We start from the raw sequence: 22,500 nt of genomic DNA, 5'->3' as shown, positions 1-22,500 counted from the left end.
ATATTGTTTATCATGCTTGTTGAGATCTCATCAAACATAACACACTTCAAACAAACACACGTGCATACTGATGATGCTTCATGAAATTGTATCTACGAAAACACATTCTATTACAAACAAACAACCACACACATATACGGATTCTGTATCTGTCTGTTTCCCCATTCCAGACACCCTCTCTATCTCCCCCCCCTCTCTCTCTCTCTCTCTATCTCTCTATCTATCTCACACTCACTGACACTTAGAAACACACGAATGCATACACACACTGCCAGAAATTGAATTACTATGTCACAAGAAAACCGATTAGAAAATGTTTATAGGACCGTACAATTCACGCCTAAAACTGAGTCTTGTTGAAGGATGGTTATAAATCTTATGAATTATTCTCTTCTTTCCTGCCATCTATCCTTTCCACACCAACTCATAGACGTACACACACAAATACATACACACACATACACACATATATATAAACATACATATGCCCTATACATTCATTCATTCGTACATACATAGATAGATACATACATACATACATGCATACATATATAAACATACATATACATAGATATACATAGATATACATACATATATATATGCATAAATATATGCATGCATATACATAGATATATGTGTAAGTGTGTGTATGTGTGTGTATATATATATATATATATATATATATATATGTGTGTGTGTGTGTGTGTGTGTGTATGTGTGTGTGTGTGTGTGTGTATGTGTGTAAATATCTCTCTCTCTCTCTCTCTCTCTCTCTCTCTCTCTCTCTCTCTCTATATATATATATATATATATATATATATATATATATATATATATATATATTCATGAGAAAAATAAATATTTCGTGTGCATAACGAAAATATTCCTTTTGGGCAATACGATTAACAAAGGACTTGGTAAAATGAAAGAGATAAGGTTTAGAGCAATAATGCAGCAATATATAATTGACATATGTAAACACCGTTAAAAAATAACCGGCAGGAAAGAGGCTGATAGACGTACACACACATATACATACACACACATACACATATATGCATAAACATACATATGCCCTATACATTCATTCATTCATTCGTACATACATACATAGATACATACATGCATAGATGCATACATATATATACATACATATATAATACATACATACATATACGTAGATAATTTAGATGAATGGGAGCAGAGAAAACCGCAGCCAATAGAAGCCTGTAGCATCAACATGCTACCGAATCTGCTCGAGAGGAGAGGAGCAGCTGATGTTCATATTGAAAAACGAAGAGGCACTTGAAAATAAAACCAAGCTAAATATTCTTTTTTGCTCTAGGAACAAGGCCCGAATTTTTGCGGGAGTGCGCCAGTCAATTAGATCGACCCAGTACGCAACTGGTACTTTCCCCAGGAAACGTAGTTTCCAGCTGACTATACAACACAAAAAATTCTGTGGCCTTATATTTTCGAACACGGAAAATCAGTACCTCCACCCGGCACAACCTCACATCCACGGACCGGTTTCTGTGTTATTGCTGTTTATCAGCGTGGAGTAGATTGGTTGGCTAGATGTCGCTATAAAATAATGTGTTTATGTATCAATATATATATATATATATATATATATATATATATATATATATATATATATATATATATATATATATATATATATATATATATATATATATATATATATTAGATCTCTACCAAATATTATATATATATAGTGGATGCGCAATGGCCCAGTGGTTAGGGCAGTGGACTCGCGGTCGTATGATCGCGGTTTCGATTCCCAGACCGGGCGTTGTGAGTGTTTATTGAGCGAAAACACCTAAAGCTCCACGAGGCTCCGGTAGGGGATGGTCGCGAACCCTGCTGTATTCTTTCACCACAACTTTCTCTCACTCTTACTTCCTGTTTCTGTTGTGCCTGTAATTCAAAGGGTCAGCCTTGTCACACTGTGTCACGCTGAATATCCCTGAGAACTACATTAAGGGTACACGTGTGTGTCTGTGGAGTGCTCAGCCACTTGCACGTTAATTTCACGAGCAGGCTGTTCCGTTGATCGGATAAACTGGAACCCTCGACGTCATAACCGACGGAGTGCCAACCACACACACACACATATATATATACAGTATTCCCTCACCATATCGCGGTTCACCTATCGCGGTTTATGATTTAAGCTGACGTCGATTCCCTCTGTGGTATTGCTTTGCATTTATAATAGAATACAAATATACAAATTATAAAGATAATAATAAAAGATATATACATATATATATATATATATATATATATATATAGTACAATACTGTTTCTACTTCGCGGATTTTCACCTATCACGTGTGTTTTAGAATGTAATACTCGCGATAGTCGAGGGATTGCTGTATATAAATACATATATACTACATATTTCAATACGCAGCTTGATTTTATTTTCAAGTTTGTGTGTCTTTTTATATCAATTTATGATAGCTGTAACCCTGGACGATTTTTATTTCTATTCTGCTCTATTATAATTAATTTGAACAGAAATGCTTTCGTAATAATTACTATAAGATAAAGGTGGCGAGCTAGCAGAAACGGTAGCACTCCGGGTGAAAAGCTCAGCGGTATCTCGTCTGTCTTTACGTTCTAAGTTCAAATTCCTCTGAGGTCGACTTTGCCTTTCATCCTTTCGGGGTCGATAAATTAAGTACCAGTTACGCACTGGGGTCGATGTATTCGACTTAATCTGTTCATCTGTTCTTGTTTGTTCCCTCTATGTTTAGCCCCTTGTGGGCTATAACGAAATAGGTATCTCGTCTGTCTTTACGTTCTAAGTTCAAATTCCTCTGAGGTCGACTTTGCCTTTCATCCTTTCGGGGTCGATAAATTAAGTACCAGTTACGCACTGGGGTCGATGTATTCGACTTAATCTGTTCGTCTGTTCTTGTTTGTTCCCTCTATGTTTAGCCCCTTGTGGGCTATAACGAAATAAGTATCTCGTCTGTCTTTACGTTCTAAGTTCAAATTCCTCTGAGGTCGACTTTGCCTTTCATCCTTTCGGGGTCGATAAATTAAGTACCAGTTACGCACTGGGGTCGATGTATTCGACTTAATCTGTTCGTCTGTTCTTGTTTGTTCCCTCTATGTTTAGCCCCTTGTGGGCTATAACGAAATAGGTATCTCGTCTGTCTTTACGTTCTAAGTTCAAATTCCTCTGAGGTCGACTTTGCCTTTCATCCTTTCGGGGTCGATAAATTAAGTACCAGTTACGCACTGGGGTCGATGTATTCGACTTAATCTGTTCGTCTGTTCTTGTTTGTTCCCTCTATGTTTAGCCCCTTGTGGGCTATAACGAAATAGGTATCTCGTCTGTCTTTACGTTCTAAGTTCAAATTCCTCTGAGGTCGACTTTGCCTTTCATCCTTTCGGGGTCGATAAATTAAGTACCAGTTACGCACTGGGGTCGATGTATTCGACTTAATCTGTTCGTCTGTTCTTGTTTGTTCCCTCTATGTTTAGCCCCTTGTGGGCTATAACGAAATAGGTATCTCGTCTGTCTTTACGTTCTAAGTTCAAATTCCTCTGAGGTCGACTTTGCCTTTCATCCTTTCGGTATCGATAAATTAAGTAGCAGTTGCGTACTAGGGTCGATCTAATCGACTGGGTCCCTCCCCCAAAATTTCGGGCGTTGTGCCTGGAGTAGAAAAGAATAATTACAATATGAAAGTAACTATTGCTACTCAATAACAATCAATAACACTGTATTTTCAAATTTCAAATCTATTATCGATTTTGTTTAAGTCGAGCACTAATATTCAGAGTTTCACCAAACAAACTGAGTGCTTTCGCGTTGTTAATGCAATCTTTCAATAATACAGTGTGTATAAGCAGTAAAAGCCTAAATGGTTTCTTTTTCAAAATTTCATTGAGACCGTATTATGTATTTATTTTAATAGCCAGTTTAATTTCATTTGCAAATGTCTTTTCAACCTGCACCGATTCACTTAGACACGTGCGTTGCGCACGAATATATATATATATATATAATCATACACGCACACACACACACACACACACACACACACACACACACACAGAGTCACACGCACGCACACGCACGTCTATATATATATATATATGTGTGTGTGTCTTCTGTTTTTTTTAATTGTCATAAATCTTCCACTGAGGAGGGAGCCGGTTTCCAACAAAGATACAGGGCTCTATCTTTGGGATGTAGTTAACAGAGACAAATTCACATTTGCAGCTTGAGAAAAGTCTCCCATATTTTTACTGTTGCACTCACAGATTGCAGATCCGGTTTATCCAGATACTCCGTTAAGCATTTACTAACAAAATCTAGTGCTCCAATGAAACACAAAATAACACAAAAACGTATGTACGTATGTATGTATGTATGTATGTATGTATTGCCCGCAGATGAGAGTCAGAGATTGTCAGTGTAGAAGACACTTAATAGTGCCCAAAAAGATTCAAGCTTTGACTCGAAAGTATTTACAGAGGATCGATTCCATATTTAATCATTCCATCTTTGAACTTCTCTGCATTAAAATCTGAAATGTAAGACCTTCTCTACCCTGATGACGGAGGCTCGTCTTATGCTATGTTGATTGTATCCATTATGGCCGCATATTGAAATAAACTACATCTACCAACATTATCGTGGATCTCCAAGCTCCTAGAAACAGCTGTTGGACTTATAAAACCTTTCTTCCATCCCTTTAATTTCCCCTGTCGATTGTTTTCTGTGTAAGTTCGATCTATTAATGTAAATATCTATATATCTGTACCGAAATATACATCGTCTGAAAGTCTCCATCTTTTACTTTCTCTTGTTTTTCATGTATACATATATACATAATTTCTGTTTCATACTCAAACTATTATATTATATCATATTTAATATATCTAATTTGTTTATCCGCAAATTGCTTCTCTCTATATGTGTATGTATAATTTATCAATTGATGAATGCATTACCTGTTCAGGAATCTAGGATATCTACCAAGAGTTCCTATAAACGTTAAATCGATCTGATAGAATTTACAACAAAATATACGTACATGCAGATACTTATTGTTTTCCAATTTTGGCACAAGGCCAGCAAGTTTTAAGGAAGCGGGATCATCGATTACATCAACGCCAGTGCTTAAATGGTATTTATTTTATCAATTCCGAAAGAATGAAACGTAAAGTCGACCTTGGCGGAATTTGAACTCGGGACATAAAAACGAACGAAATGCTGCTAAGCATTTTGTCTGGCGTGATAACAATTTTACCAGCTCACCGCCCTAAACACGCAGATACATAGACATATTTGAACATATTTCAAATGGCCGTCGAACTTTCTTACACGATATTTTGCTACAACAAATGATCTATAAAACGTACATGTGATGTTTACTAGCCTCGTTTTCACTCTCTTCCTAGTGGACAGTTTTTGTGAATAATTTTAAACACGCCTTCATATTGATTTCAGTGTATGTTTAAATATCGATTTTATAGCGACATGAAAAGAATGCTGAATAGTATACATTACATGTAAACATTCCTGCTACGTAATTTTAGTTCAATTGACTTATATTTCCTAATAAATTTTCAATTCATGGAATGTTTTTAGTCTATGCCTTTCCGTTATTTTGTCTTTATGAGCATTATATTTTTTCTGTTTTGTTTTTAGTTTTGATTCAGTTTCCGTATACAACTTTCCAGTGTCTGGTGACGAGAAGCCCAGTTAATTAAATCGATATGATGCCTGTATACTACCTATCCTAAAAGTTGTATTTCAATTCTTGTTGCACTGCGTTTAGTTAATCTTTATCCATTGATTAACATATATTAACCTTTCAGGAATCTAGTCTTTCTTATAAGGAAGCCTCTAACGGTAAATCGATCTGATTGAATTCAGAATCAAATATCTCCAAACTCATGCCCAGCTGCGTAAACAGACAAAAGCATTGAATAGCCAAACCCATACATACATACATACATACATACATACATACATACATACATACATACATACATACACACATACATACATGCATACATATAGTAGAAGACACTTGCCCAACATGCCAGGTTGTGAGACTGAACTCGGAACCATGTGGTTGAGAAGCAGACTTCTTAGTACACAGCCACACACACACACACACACACACACACACACACACACACACACACACACACACACACACATTATTTCAAACTTGTTAGGTCTCATCAATTTCAATTTGTTTAGAATCAAGCTTTTCCCCTCAGTTTATATATATTACAGTCAATATCTAGAGTAATTTCAATGGTGCTGCAGATTTGTTCATTAGCATCTTACATGTGGTGGTGAATCGTAAGGAGTGCAATGCTGCAGTTTGAATTTACATTTCTTTTTCATCCCAGTTTGTTTCATTACGTCTGTAGAAGCTGGCAGCCAGATATACTGCACAATTAGTCGCTGTTCATCTGTATTTATGTGTGTATGCACAGATTTGTCTTTGTGTGAACGTATGAACATATATTGTGTGCATGTTTTATATGCATATGTACATCAGCGTATATACATATGTGTATCAGCGTACATCCTGCAAATTGTATGACATTTATATTTGAAATTTAGTAAGATAGATTTGACAGATTTTCACAATAGATCAATCGAAATTTTAAACTTTATGCCTCTTACCTTGACCATCTTACAGAACTGGTATTGAAAATATATGAATCATTTACAACGTCACTTAGCGAGAATTCCTGATATCCTAAATCTGATATACCGTCAGACTGGAAATGCTGGACTATAGTCCGAAGTATATTCTCCAACTGCGTTACATAACCGAACGGCCTCGATCTCTCAAGACCCACAAGACCGACAGGTAAACTATAATCGGCCAATTGATTGTGTTCAGTGGCAAAATCAGATAAAAACCAGGCATAATTGTGCGAGAAAAGATTAAGGAGTTTTCCTATTTGAACCACACGCTTCATAAGGAACACGTCGCAGTGTATAACAACAATTTTGAAGGCACTTTGTTGAATTTTTTTCAGTTTATCTTGTAATATCATCCAATTATCGGCGTGGGAAACGCTTACATTCATCTGCGTTCTAATACCGTATAATCCTCCTTCTTCCAGAAACCTAGTGTAGAATCCGTCTTCCAAATAGGTGTCTTGATAAATAAAGCTAACCCAATAGTAGCCGAATCGGCTCAAGAGCAGCGCCATAGCTTCTCCTGAGTAATATGGCGATCTGTTCATTTGGACCATCATGGAGTTTTCCAGGGTCTGTAATATAGAAATGAAAATAAAATATATAAGAATTGATAGAAGTGAATCAACTTTGAACAAAATGCATGGAACGAGCAGTAACTATGTTTGGAAGCATTAATAAATAATTTTCAATATAAGAATACCTTTGCGTGTTTGCATGTATTCATACATGTACGTACATAGAAACATATGCGTGTAAGTGTATGTATATGCAGGTGTATATAGTTATGCATACACACACACACACACACACACACACACACACACACACATATATATATATATATGTGTGTGTGTGTGTGTTGTGTGAGAGTGTGTGTGTGAACGCGGCGGCCTAGTGCTTAGAGTGTTACACTCATGATCACAAGTTTCTAGGTTCGATTCCCTGGCCAAGCAGCATTTTGTGCTCTTGAGTAAAACACTTCATTTCATGTTGCACATTTCATGTTGTAAATGGGTAACCCAGCGACGGACTGGCATTCTATTCAGGAGAAATGTTGGCCTACCCACCGAACTTACGAAGTGCTATCGTTCGAAAGCTACACCGAGGAAGCGCATTGTGAACAGCAGTGTATAACAATACCCGGGAATCTGGGTCGATACGCGATGATGTAAATATGTATATGTATATCTTTGACCTTATGAAACATCGAAGATGTGAATAGGAAGCAGGAGGGAGAGAGAGAGAGAGAGAGAGAGAGAGAGAGAGAGAGAGAGAGAGAGAGAGAGAGAGAGAGAGAGAGAGAGAGAGAGTTGCACCAGCACTTCCTTGCTTCTCCTAATCCACTGTCCTGAAGAATTTTTTGGGAGAGGAGGATAATCGATTAAATCGACTGGCATTTCTTGATTGGCATTTTATTTTAAAGACCTCGGACGAATGAAAAGTAGAGTTGAGCTGAACAGGATTTGAACTCAGAACGTAAATAGCTGGAAAAAATAGGGCCAAGCATTTTGACGGACGCTGCAATGATTCTGCCAGTCCACCGGCTGGAAGATGAGCAAAAGTTCGGTCCAACATCTATAATAAAAGTGGCGGTCTCACAAAGAGAGTTATAGCAGCAATGATGATAATGATGATGATGACGACGACGACGATAGCAATATTTTTATGATGATTATATTGACGATAATGGTTGTATTACTTATGGTGGTGGTGGTGGTGGTGATAGTGATGGTAATGGTGGGGTTAATAGTAAAGATGACAAAGAATGCTAATATTGTTGATGATCATCATAAACGACGACCACAACTACACTGAACGACGACGATGTAATTACTGATACTGCAGCGATCGCTGCGGCTCCTGCGGCAGCTGCCGCTGATGGTGTCGACGACGACGGCGACCACGTATACGAGGAAAGATTAAATTATAATTAAAACTAATGTCTCGAGGAATCTAGAAACATAAGGAAGAATAATTGGATTATAGGACGTAAAAAGATGGCTGTTAGCCAACATTAGAGATAGGCAAGAAAGCGATAGCAGAGTATGACATTCGTAAACAACAGCAAGGAAAGGCAAGCGATTGTGCAGGAGATTGGGTGATGGCAGACGATAGCCAGCGCTGGCAGACGATAGTATACTATATACGGAGAGCGAGAGCGAGAGATAGAGAGAGAGAAGTGGGGTAAGCAATTTTAAGGTCTTTAATGTTTCTCAAAAGGGAGTTTATGGCACCCTTACTAGTATTATTCTTATTAGATTTGCTTCAAATGAAGTGAAGCGAAGTGATGCATCGAATTATTGCAGTTGTGGTCTGGTCCCCTACGGTCAGACTTGATTAAATAAACTACACGAGCACACACATGCACACGCGCACACATGCATGCACACGAGCACACATGCATGCACGCGCGCACACAAGGATGTATGTCTGGGTGTGTGTGTGTGTGTGTGTGTGTGTGTATATATATATATTCTTTTATTTGTTTCAGTTATTTGACTGCGGCCAATCGAACAAATCGACCCCAGGACTTATTCTTTGTAAGCCTAGTACTTATCCTATCAGCATGACTCGAAAAGGTAATTTTACCTTCTTTATTTACCTACCCGAGACACGGGGACCAAGTCAATTCGTCTTTTACTGTAGGAATACTTTCTTGGATTCTCCACGTTTCGTATGGCATAGTATGCACATTTTGTTTTCATTATCCAACAGAAAGATGTAAGGACTGATTTGTGTACGATGAACATGTTACATTAACAGCAAAAATTTAATCAACGCTATGGTAGGGTGTTACACTCTACCACACTGAATCTAACATATTAAAGAACAAACATAAAACAGTAAAACAACAACAGTAACAAAACTAACAGAAAGAATTATTATAGTTCAAGAGATTTTAAGATGACAAGCTGACAGACACGTTAGCACGACTGACAAAATGCTTCGCGGCATCTCATCCAGCCATCTTCACTTTCTGAGTTAAAATTCCGCCGAGGTCGACTTTATCTTTCACCTTTCGGGATCGGTAAAATGAGTACCAGTTAAGCACTGGTCGATTTAATCCACTCGCCTCCTACTCCAAAATCTCAGGCTTTCTGCTCATAATAGAAAAGATATTTCAAAAGATTCTCAATTTTCAAATACTGCATGTAAGATTTCGCAAACATTAAATTCAAGCAGCAAGAAAAATTTCTCAACAATCTCGTTAAACAACAGAACATATCTTTACAAACAACATATTGACTAGAAATTGCAATTAGAGAATCCTTTTTATACATGACACACTGTTGGCTAGCTAGTTGTCCGGCTTGCTGGCTGGGTACGGAAATACAGTGAAATTCCAAAACATGTCAACTCTAACAACGAAGAAAATAGTAGCCAAGTAGACTTAGCTATACCAAGACTTTTAAGGCTGAATTTTAATCCGGTTTCCATGGCGTAAAAGTGGGTGAGATTACTACACATCTCTGCACTGAACCGTCGCAGGGAATTAGAGAAAAAGATGAGGGAGAAAACAGGACTGGGCGTATCCTATTTCTCTTTTCTATCTTTTCTCTTGTCAAAGAAAATATTTCTCTAGCGTTCGCTATGTTATCCTCGTTCTGGTCTAACAACCCTCCATGTTTGTTTTTGTTGGGTCTGCTTGTATGTCTCCACTGTCCTGTTTTTGTTCCACCTTTGACCCTCCATAAATCCCAAATTATATTTTGGTACTTATGGGAGCAACTGTCTTTGAAGATTCATATTGTCTTTCAATGCTCGAAATGAGGAGTAGACAGACAGCCGACAACTGATGAAGGGTGGTTTTCGGCTACTTGTCCTGTTTTCCTCTTTCTTTTCTTTCCATTCTTGAGCGTCCAATAACGTCCTCGCGTTGTTGATTTTTCGTGTTTTTCTTGCTTGTTCATATAAAAATTAATTAATATAGGCAGCCGTATGCAGTGTGTTTCCAAAAAGGAAAACTATAATTGTCACCAAATATGACTAGGGTGTTCGAACACCCATATTGCTAAAAATAAATGCTGAAACGTTCTAATGTTATATATATGTTTGTGTGTGTGTATGTGTGTGTGTATTTATGTACATATGTATGTATGTATATATATGTATGTATATTTATATATATGTATGTATGTATATATATATATATATATATGTATGCACACACACACACACATACACACACATATATATATATATACACACACAGTACATCATATATATGTAAATATATTTAAAAAAAGTGAGACAGAACTATGCCACCAAAATTGTTTTGACAGTATATTTTTGTGTGTATCTTTGTATAGATGTGCAATTGTGTGAGTGTGTGTGTGAGTGTGTGTGTGAGTGTGTGTGTGAATGTGTATGTCTGTGCCTGTGCGTGTGTGTGCGTGTGCCTGTGCGAGTGTGTGTGTGTGTCTGTGTGTGTGTGTGTGTGTGTGTGTGTGTGTGTGTGTTTGTACTTACATATGTACGTATACTGTCAGACACACCGTTAGATTGACGAGATGAATAGTATATCCTTCCACTATTTTCAGATATAAGTCACCTTTGAAGACGTAAGGGTTTCACCGTATATCAAATTATTCTCTACTCTTGTAATTTGATTGATTATTCCTTTAAAAATCAATAGCTACCTTCTTCAAACAGTCCGTGCACGTTCCACCATCCATAATTTGATTCTCCCACTCACACTCCGTATCCCCTCCAAATGTCATCACCTTCACTGCATTTGATGTTTGCTTTTGTGCAGACACAAAGCACCGAGTGCCATCATGTTTACGTATATTCTTTTGTTTCTTTTGCTGACTTCTGTCGTTGTCGGCAGACATACTATAGCATCGTCGTGAAGGCTTTGAGTTGCGCATATCTTCCTCACTACTTATATCATGATGTTATCAAAGCAAAAGAAAAAAATGGCTGTCATCTGCGCGGTATATAGTTAATGGGAGACAAACGATATAAAAGAAGTCGGACGCATCGATACTCTCTCTCTTACACATACACACACGTATATAAAGAAAGAAATAGAAAGAGAGTGGAGAAGCTTGGCTTTGTGATTGGGTATTGGGCTCATGATCGTAAGTTTATGGTTTCGATTCCTCGATCTGGCAATGCGTTTGATTCATGAGCAAAACATTTCATTTCACGTTGCTCCAGCCAGACCACTCTGCTGGTAAAAATTAGTTATCCAGGGAGTAATATGCTTACCAGAAAAACTGGAAAACTAATCCTATGCTCCTAACGAAATAATGCGGACTAATCGGGTGTGGCTGTGTGGTAAGACGCTTGCTTCCCAACCACATGGGTCCAGGTTCAATCTTACTGCGTGGTACCTTAGTCATGTGTCTTCTATCGTTATCACGGACCGATAAATGCCTTGTGAGTGGATTTGGTAGGCGGAAAATGAAAGAACTCCTTCCTATATATATATATATATATATATATATATATATATAGATTCAAGGCTTGAATATGGTACTTATGCGAAGGCACCCGAATATCGCATCCCAAAAGGATGGGTGATTAAAATCAAAACAATAAGCAACACGGATTTCAAAAGTGATTGCAGTATGCACGTTTCATGCTACTTCAATTTATTTAAGTAATGCGAGCATTACCTTAAATGCAATATGAAGAGCAATCTTCAGCTGCACGAAAATGCAGAAAAAAGACATATTATAAATGTGGCAACATATCAAATCCAAGTGGGAGAGAGCATACATAAAAATCCAAAATGTGAGGAAGAATATATAAGTCCATCTTGACATAGCGGAGTCTATATATATATATATATATATATATATATATATATATATATATATATATATATATATATATATATATATAAATAAGGATAAGATCGGTATTTAAAATATTGATCTTATCAAGTGGTCAGCATGGGAATAAAAACCATCAAAGGTAATAATTATTTAAAATTGGTGGTGGTATCTCTTGATACCCTGTATTATAATTTATATATATATATATATATATATATATATATATATATATATATATATATATATATATATATATATATACATACATACATACATATATAGTGTATGTATATATCTATGAGTCTATGTCCGTATTTGTCAGACATCACCGCTTGACAACCGGTGTTAGTGTGTTTATGTTCCAGTAGCTTAGTGGTTCGGTAAAAGTGATGATAGAATAAGTACCAGGTTTTACAAAATAGACCCTGAGGATCGATTTGTTCGACTAAAACCTTTCGAGGTGATGCTCCAGTATGGCTGCAGTCAAATGACTGAAACGGTTTCCTGTAGCTTTGCTCTTTTTTACAAACCCAGTGAACATACATATATTTCCTATTTCAAAGAAATTCGAACAATAGATGTAAGACCCAAGTTAAAAAGATTCTCAACAATTCAACTTCTCTTGTTGACATTAAGACTCCCACATTTTAGAGCTCCATGACCTCCATTTTTCAGGAGCAAAATCCTTTGAACAGTTTCCATAAGAATGGAATTTTGGAATCTGCGCATAAAGATCAGTAGTATGGGATACATGTGTCATAATTAGAATTTTTTTTAGGGTGTGTAAAGAGGGAAAGAACCGCTATCTGAAATTTTGATGAAATTCGAATCATGGGTATTTCAGTTCATTAGAGAAAATATAACAGAAAAGTCTAATTCTTCAATTGCATGTAACCCGGGAAACGTCGGGTATCTTTGCTAGTATTATATATATGTATGTATATATGTATGCCTGTATATATGTGAGATAATAGTTTCACTTTAATGGTTACAGTATTAAAGTGAAAATATCTGACATTACAATAGAGAGATGTTATTGTTTCAATTTTGATACGTAATACTGAAATAGTGGAGGAGATATGATATTGCTCTGGGCTCGCAGTAGGCAAGAAGTTAAATTTCTTTTTTTTTGGCGTGTGACACTACATGGACCCTAAATAAGGCATGTGTACGATTTAAAAGAAATTGGTTGTGTAGTTCTCAAGTTTTAGGGATTCACACAGACACACTGATAGACAGACAGACACACATTCTTAAATTTATATATATAGACGATATACCATAAATAGGTCATATATGTATATATATATATATATATATATATATATATAAATAGAGAGAGAGTGTGTGTGTAAGTGTGTGCGCGCGCGCGCGCGTATGTGTGTGTGTGTATGTGTGTGTATTTTCAGGACGAAAACTGTTAAATGGTGTACACTCGTTGCTGCTGGAAAGCAACATATGAGCTGTCATAAACATATGAGCTGTCATAAACATATGAGCTGTCATAAACAGACAGGAAACTTCGTAATCTTCGAAGAATGAACTCCTAACCTGTGGATTGCCCATAGCAAAATCGATCTCATTAAAGCACTTTCATAGAGAAATTTCCAATAAGTATATTGAGATTGCATTTTTCAGTGTGTGTGTGTGTGTTTGTGTGTGTATGTATACACACAAACACGAACGCATACACACATACACATACACGTATACCCCTGAATCTCCTCAACCTTTTCCATTTATTCTTCTATGTATGAATTTTCAAACCGAATGAAATCGCCGTCGTTTCTTATCAAACCCAACCCACATATTTCCCTACCAGAAGAGCTCCTTGCTATCACATATGAAACCAACTCACCGAATGAGATGCCCACCTATATAAAGCTCTGTGCAGTTAGAACACCTCTTACTCTCTGGCGACGCCAGCATCTAGCAATAGAACGAAATCACTGTCAGTTACATATTATGAATAATATCTCTTTATATTCTCCAGTGAATCCTTTTTCCAATTAATGTTCGCCCATTTTACATCATGCAAACATCATTTAAGTTTTTGCCTGTCCAATTTATTTTAATAAGTTTGTCCTAAAAGTCCATGTTCGTTTTAAGACTCTTAGTTACACCTTGTTTCATGCTTTCTGAATAATATGAAACTTTCCATTCATGTATCCCAAATTACTTTGGTGATCGAAAAATAAAATCGGAATCATTATCATATATGATGCATGGATCTCAGCGAAATATATCCTGCGTATCACACATGATACACGGGACAGACAAAAATATAAATATTCTTTTCTTCTCTAGGCACAAGGCACGAAATTTTGGAGGAAGATCGACCCCTGTACGCAAAGTCGACCGCGGCGGAATTTGAACTCAGAACGTAAAGACAGACGAAATACCGCTAAGCTTTTCGCCCGGCGTGTTGATATATATGTGGGTACGCACGGGTTTATGTTTACGTGTGAGTAATTATGTATACTTGTATAAATTCCTAAAAGGTAAACCGTATGAGAGGTCACTAGATGGATCCCTTGTATGCTAAAATTAGACGTCAAAACGTTTTACCACTAAATCTGTGTTCTCAAGTTAGTAACACGCTATGGATTTGACGCTCAAAAAGTAAGCGAACATAGCAGGCCAATAACATGGATGATATAAAATTAACTGAGTTAGTATGAGAAGATATCTAATCGTTTCGGACGTTAGTCCTTCATCGTAAGAATGAGTGTAACATAAAGGGAGTAAAAAAAGAGAATGGTAGTGAGGAAATTGAACAATGGCTAAAGATTCTTAATGACTGCTCTAATATTTCGATTAACATAATGGTTATCGAAAATAGAATTGTTAGAATTGGGTTATTTATTCAACCATTCTGATAGTTTGCATGTTGACCTCGTTTTATTTTCACAATCTCTCCCGTTACCCATTTGTATTACAACTTTTGAATGCACTTTCCAATATATCGAAACGGAAAGATAGTACACAAGTGAATGTATTTGAAAATATATTGTAATGGAAACCAATAACTTCCGAAACAAAACACGAGATTATAAATTAACACAAATGTATTAGAAAAATTTTCACAGATCTACCTTTAAAGTGTGTGTGTGTGTGTGTGTGTGTGTGTGTGTGTGTGTGTGTGTGTGTGTGTGCGTGGGGGGTGGTCATTCAATTCAATCTACAATTGTTATGGTCAAAAGCTGATAGTTGAATTAAATTATAAGAACGCAGTTCTGGGAATCTGCGAGTGTGCGTAGTAGACAAGCTTTATTCTTCGCACCTACTGACATGAATAACCGAACAAATACAATTATTTAACATGCCTATTACGTCAAGTTATCTGCTCGAAATATTTATCTATCTTTATGACACGTAAACCAGAGAAGGCGACTATGTAAAACATTTATTTTAAACAATAACAGCTTAAGTATGCGTATGTGTGTGTGCGTGTGTGTGTGCGTGTGTGTGTGCGTGCGTGCGTTCGTACGTGCGCGCGCTTGAGTGTATCTGAACTATGACGGGCATAATGTAAACGTGCAAAAAAAGCAGCTAAGAGTGCATGAAACTGATGCAAAAATTCGGTTCTCGAAACAATTAAAAGAATAAATAGAAGAATATAGTTATACACGCCGACACATTGTCATTATTGATGAAACGCTCCTATTTAAGAAGTGAATGCCAGCAAGAGGCCATATTGCAAAAGAAAATTCATCGACGACAGGGGTTGCAGAAGCTACTTAAGAACCATGTTTGCGCATCGCGTCGAAAATCCAGAGGCACTTAATGGCTTGGTGATAGCTACACTTTCAGTTATATGAGAAGTCAATAAAACGCTTGGGTTAGTGATTCATAGTATGTGTATTAATTTTTTTGTATTACTTTGTACAGGATTACATTACATGTGCTACTGATCGTAGATAATGCACCTTGTTTTCCACAATATCTTCAATATTACAGTTCAAATATTAAATTAATATTTGTGCTGCGAAACACCTCATTACAAAAAAACCCAAGGCTTTGTTGCAAAATTTAATATATATATATTGTTTTTGCATTTGATTCGTAAGATTCTAAATGTGAACTTGTATGTTAGAATAGATTTGATTGTATGTTTTTTTTTTTTTTACCAATGTTATAAGAGTGAGGTTCGGTAAACAGAATCGCTGCCGAAGTCTATGGTGTTTGTGTGTGTGTGTGTGTGTGTGTGTGTGTGTGTGTGTGTGTGTGTGTGTGTGCGCGCATGCACGTGTGTACGCGTATATCTATCTATCTATCTATCTATCTATCTATATGTACATATGTATTTATATATATGTACATATAATATACATACATATATGTGTATATGTATGTATATACATATATATGTATATGTATATATATATATATATATATATATATATATATATATATATATATATACATATATATGTATAAATATATATATATGTATATACATATATATATATATATGTATATACATATATATATGTATGTATATACATATATATATGTGTATTATATATATATATATATATATATATGCACACACACAAGCAACAACAGTACTCGAATACCAAAGGCAGAGTAAAACATTATTTTATTAAAGCCGTCCATTCACACAAAGTTTGTTGACCTCAGGCTATAGTCGAAGACACTTGCCTAAGGTGCCACGCAGTGGGACCGAACCCTGAATTATGTGGTTGGGAAGCAAACTTCTTACCACACAGCTATGCCTGTGGAAGAAAATTTTATAAATACATGATTTATATTATAGCACCAATTTCGAACAAAATTTCAGCAGTGCGCCCATTGTTGCGATTCGAACCATCTATTATCGAATGTAGAGAGAAACAGCTATTGATTACACAACAAACACAAATAGTTTCAATATATAAGAGTATAACTGATTGTTTCTGCTTCGTTTTTTTTTATCCAGACTACGGTATCTTCATAATTAATATCACTCTTTCCGCAGATAATTAATCACTCACTTGTCATTAGCAGTATAGGTTATTCTACATATGTTTACCATAACTAGCTGTCACACGCCGATACAATGTTTGCAATGAGAATTATCTATAGGATTATTAAAAAAATATATTAATTAATTGCTAATATTTTGATGTAAATGACAGACATTATAATTGTCATCCTTAGACACACACACACACACACACACACACGCACAAACTATTTCCGAAGATAACATTTACGGTTAAATAACAAGAAAATTAATATATAATAGCTAATTTCTTCTTTATCGTTCTTTTACATCATCTCTTTTAATGGAGTGCGTTTTAGAGTGTATGTATGCATGTATACCTATGTGAGAGTACGTATGCGTGTGTATCTATGTAAAAGTATGTATGCGTATGTGTGTATGTGAGAGTATGTATGCATGTGCATGTATGTGAGTTATGTAACATAGGATATTTAAGACGGAGAATGCTCTTGTGAGGGCAAAGTGCTTCCCTATAGGCGAAAACCCATGGTTGAGTAGACCAGCGCACGGCAACCTTTTTTCACTTGTGGAACACTTGTATTCTTTTCAAAATTCGGCGGCACACCTGAACTAAAAATATAACTAAAAGCGGCACATTTATCATCGTTTCGTGGCATTCCTGTCGCGGAGCACTGGAATAGTGATTTAAACACTCTAGTGCCTTTCTAGATCATTTCATGCAAATACAGATCGGCAATCGATTAAACCTTTTGTTATCTACCATCGTTCTTTGGAAACTACAGAAATTTTACAGTTAATGTTTCAATTAATTTTGAAAATATTTTATCAGTTATTCTTCTACGGGTTTCAGTTATTGGACTGCAGCCATGCTGGAGCACCGCCCTGAATGATGCTAATTGACAAAATCGACCAGTACTTATTTCTTTTTCTTTTAAAGTTTGATACTTATTCTATCGATCTCCTTTGTCGCTAAGTTACTGGCACCAAAACAAACCAATTGTCAAGCAGTGGTGTGAAAAATACTAACAAAAAGACACTCAAATACACACACAGACATAATGCATTATGGGCTTCTACACAGTTTCTGTTTATCCCGTTCACTCACAAGACATTCTACTGTAGACGACATCTGTTCAAGATGTCACGCAGTGGGACTGATCCTACAATCACGTGGTTGTAAATCTAGCTTTTCAAGCACACAGCCACGCTGCAAAATAATTTCGATATTATTAAGCTGGTCGAAGGCGGCGCGCTAGCGGAATTGTTACCGCGCCGAACAAAATACTTAGTGGCATTTGGTTTGTTTTTAAGTTCTGGGCTCAAATTCCGACGAGGAAGGTCGACTTTACCTTTTATTCATTTGAGGTCGATAAATTAAGTACCAGTCAAGCACTGGGGGCGATGTTATCGTCTAGCCCCCTTCCCCGAAAACCTTGTTTCCTTAGTAGAAAGGATTATTAAGCCGATTCTTAGGTTATAAATTAACATGAAATTTCAATGAAAAGTCATTAATGTGAACTATTGATGGATCATTTATCAACCCGCTTTAGATCACCCTTAGTTCTATAATACAGACGTTAAGTTTAATTCATCCAAGTTAAAACATTCCATCAAGATTTCATGCAAATTTATGTTCGAAACACCAGTTTAATAATTCTCCCTGCTGTAACCACAAAGCCTGAAATTCTGTTGGGGAGGGAAATAATCGATAACATCGACCCCACGGCTTAACTGGTAATTATTTTATCGACCCTGAAAAGATGAAAGGCAAAGTTTCCCTCAGCGGTATTTGAATTCAAAATGTAAATAGCTAAGTATTTTGTCCTGTGTGCTATAAATGGTTCAGTCAGCCTACCACTTCCACTGGTTTAATAATTACAAATTATTTTAATAAACTATTCATTATTTTTTTTTTCAAAATTAATTGAAACAAAAATAGTGTATCGACGCTAAAACGACCCTGGTAGTTTATGCTAAGGACTACAGAAGGATGAAGCGGTAAGGTGACTTAAGCAAAATTTGAATTTAGAACAGAAAGAATCGAAAGAGAATACAAAGCGTTCTATCTCACTAAGCACTCTGTCTAACACCCGTATAATTCTGCTAAGTCACCAACATTAACTCTCTCACACCTCAGCCCCTGTGTCTAACCTTACTCTCCACTCGGGCTACCGAGCAAACAGCTCAAGAGTAACGATTGCAGATAAACTATCGGACAGAATCGGCTATAGTGGGAATACGGTATGACAGGGTTAATTTGAGAAGATAAAGTAACAGTTGCCATATAGTGTAGTTAGCAAGTAATAGATAAAAAGGTTCGAATAAACTGAATAAGCCTGTTGCTTTTCTTACTTGTCATATTAGGGGCCTGCGGGTTGGAGCGAACAATGGTGATAGAGGATGAGAGACGAGTGTGTTATGAGTGCCTGAGTGGTGATTGTAAAAGCATGAAACCAACTAGCTCGGAGGAGCAGAGAAGCAGAGGCTTTTACAGTAGCAGTGTAATGTCATTTTTAAAGAAACTAAGAGGAACCAAGGATCTATTTTAAAACGGGGGCCACAGTTTTCATTAATGTTTTACGTAGTGTTTTTGGTACCGAAAGACTTTCAAACTTCGTATACTTATCTATTTTGTGTTATAGAACAGAAAAATATTTTTGTATTCGAATTTATTTCATGTAAAAAATTGTCTTATTTCGATAATTTCAACCAATCACTGACAAGTATTCAGTTGTTTACATTTACTCCTTTGGCTGATTAAGCCATAGCTTCGTTTTATTTGCTTTTTTCATTTTAAATTTGCTTTTTTCATTTTCCTTTTTTTTCATTTCCTTAGGGTTAGGGTTAGGGTTAGGGTTAGGGTTAGCCTATAATAGAAAGGTTTATTAGCTACTGCCAATATGCTTCAGCCATTTTTTGACAAGGAAATAATAATTTTATCACCGATAGAATTGTTTCAGAATCGTTTGTTTATGTAGTCGGTACTTAATGTATATCGGCTGAATGGACGTCAGTGATTGGTTGAAATTACAGAAATACGACAACTTTAACATGGAATAACTTAGGGATTTCTTTTTTTTGTTAAGAAGACTAAGAGAAAAAGATGTTTTATATGACACATTCTACCAGTGTTCCAAGTTTCAAAGTGTTTCGTTAAGAAAATACTGTGGCCCCCGTTTTAAAATAGATCCAGAACCAATATGATTCAGCAGAGAAATGATTATCAATGTGGCTGTTTATTTTTCTTTTTCTTTCCATCTCTTCCCGACGGGGAAATATACAAAAGTGATATGCTGTAGTATCTCTTGGTTGTAGAGAATATAGTTGAAAATAGAACGAATTATATCAGTAGTTCTCATAAGAGGACTTGTGGTTGTAAGGATTGAAAAGTGGGGGCAGACATACTGCCAGGTTTGATAAAATTTAGATACAGGCGTTGTGCTAATAACTGAAAAGACTATTTAAAGCGAAGAACAGGCAGAATTGTTAGTGCGTCAGACAAAATGCTTAGCGGCATTTCTTTTGGTCCATTACGCTGTGAGTTTAAATCATGCCGTGGCCGGCTTTCCTTTTTGTCCTTTCCGTGTCGATAAAATAAAGTATCGGTAATATACTGGAGTCGGTGTTATTAATTAAATCCTCCTTATTGAATGGCCTTGCGCCAAAATTTGTAGTTTACAGTTTTGGTTTCAAATTTTGGCACAAGGCCAGCAAATTTGAGGGAGGGGTTAGTCAATTACATTGACCCCAGTGCTCAACTGGTACTTATTTTATCGACCCCGAAGGGATAAAAAGGCAAATTCGATCTCGGCGGAATTTGAACTCAGAACGTTAAGACGGATGAAATACCAGTTACAGGAAAAAAATCCACAGTAAAGAATCACGCAAGAAAAAATTAAAAAAGAAAGATTCACACTTTTTTTATATACCATTAATTAATATGTTTTCATGTAATTATTCTGTCTAATTTTAGCACAAGGACACAATCAATGTCAGAGCTTAGGTGGTACTTTATCGACACCGAAAAAGATGAGAGGTAATGTTGAACATAATAAAGCCAACCATTTTCTTCGACGCGTTAACGGTTCTGCCAGTGCTCTGCCTTAAGCGCTAAAGTAATTAAACAAATACTATAAGTCGTTCAATTAACTCACAAAACCTGACTTGAACACTATGAAAATACAATTTATATAATGTCATTACACGTGTATAGAAAAAATACCAAATTTATTCAATATCTTAAATAAAACAATATCTTAAACACACACATACACACACGATAAACAAGCGGGTTATTTTTTGAATTTTTTTGTGATTTTCCCCCCTCTTTTCTTTTTGCTTTCTGTGACCTTTTCCCCTCCGCCGACCACCATTCAATGTTTGTTCTACAAGTAGTTTAGTGTCTGAAGTAAAAAAAAATATTCTATAAAAATAATCATTCTTATAAAGCCAAACATAGCACCAAGTTGTGCGTGTGTGTGTTAGTATGTGTTAGTGTGCGTAATACCTGTGCATCTACAAGTGTGTGTATGTGTTTGTATGTAGGTTCATGTTATACTGGGTTTTATATGTCTCTCTGTGTTTGTATTTATATTAACAGATATCGGTATGTGAGTGTGTGTGTGTGTGTGTGTGTGTGTGTGTGTGTGTGTGTGCTCGAATGTATATTTGTATGTCTGCATGTGTGCACCTGTGTATGCTCGTGTACGTGTTCGACCGTGAGAATGCATATGTGTACGTGAGCCTTTATATATTCGTGCATATGTTCGTGTGTGTGTGTGTGTGTGTGTGTGTGTGTGCGTGTGTGTGTGTGCGTGCGTGTGTCAGTCTCGCTAATGTTATTCAGAGATTTATATGTCTCATTCTCTATATGCATGGATTTATGTTAACAGAGATGTGTATGTTCGTGTGTGTGTGTGTGTGTGTGTGTGTGTGTGTGCTTCTGGAATAATACTATTTAGAGAAGAGCCGTTGCTTTAGCGTGGTCAAGTGGATTAAGTTATTGAGATGTATTAAGAGAG

General features: G+C 36.3%; 1 protein-coding gene across 1 annotated transcript in view; it reads right to left on the bottom strand.

Annotated features, from left to right (window-relative positions):
* Nucleotides 1–22,500, bottom strand: part of LOC106867387 (glutamate receptor ionotropic, NMDA 3A) — a 556,650-nt gene that overhangs the window by 99,207 nt on the left and 434,943 nt on the right. Inside the window, exon 4 of the mRNA XM_089354823.1 lies at nt 6,698–7,296. Within this exon, the coding sequence (XP_089210949.1) occupies nt 6,698–7,296 (599 nt within the window). The remainder of the gene's footprint in view (nt 1–6,697; nt 7,297–22,500) is intronic.

The sequence above is a fragment of the Octopus bimaculoides genome, chromosome 7, assembly GCF_046866305.1.
Source record: "Octopus bimaculoides isolate indiv1 chromosome 7, ASM4686630v1, whole genome shotgun sequence".
NCBI lineage: Eukaryota > Metazoa > Mollusca > Cephalopoda > Octopoda > Octopodidae > Octopus > Octopus bimaculoides.
This window is presented reverse-complemented; position numbering and strand designations above follow the sequence as displayed.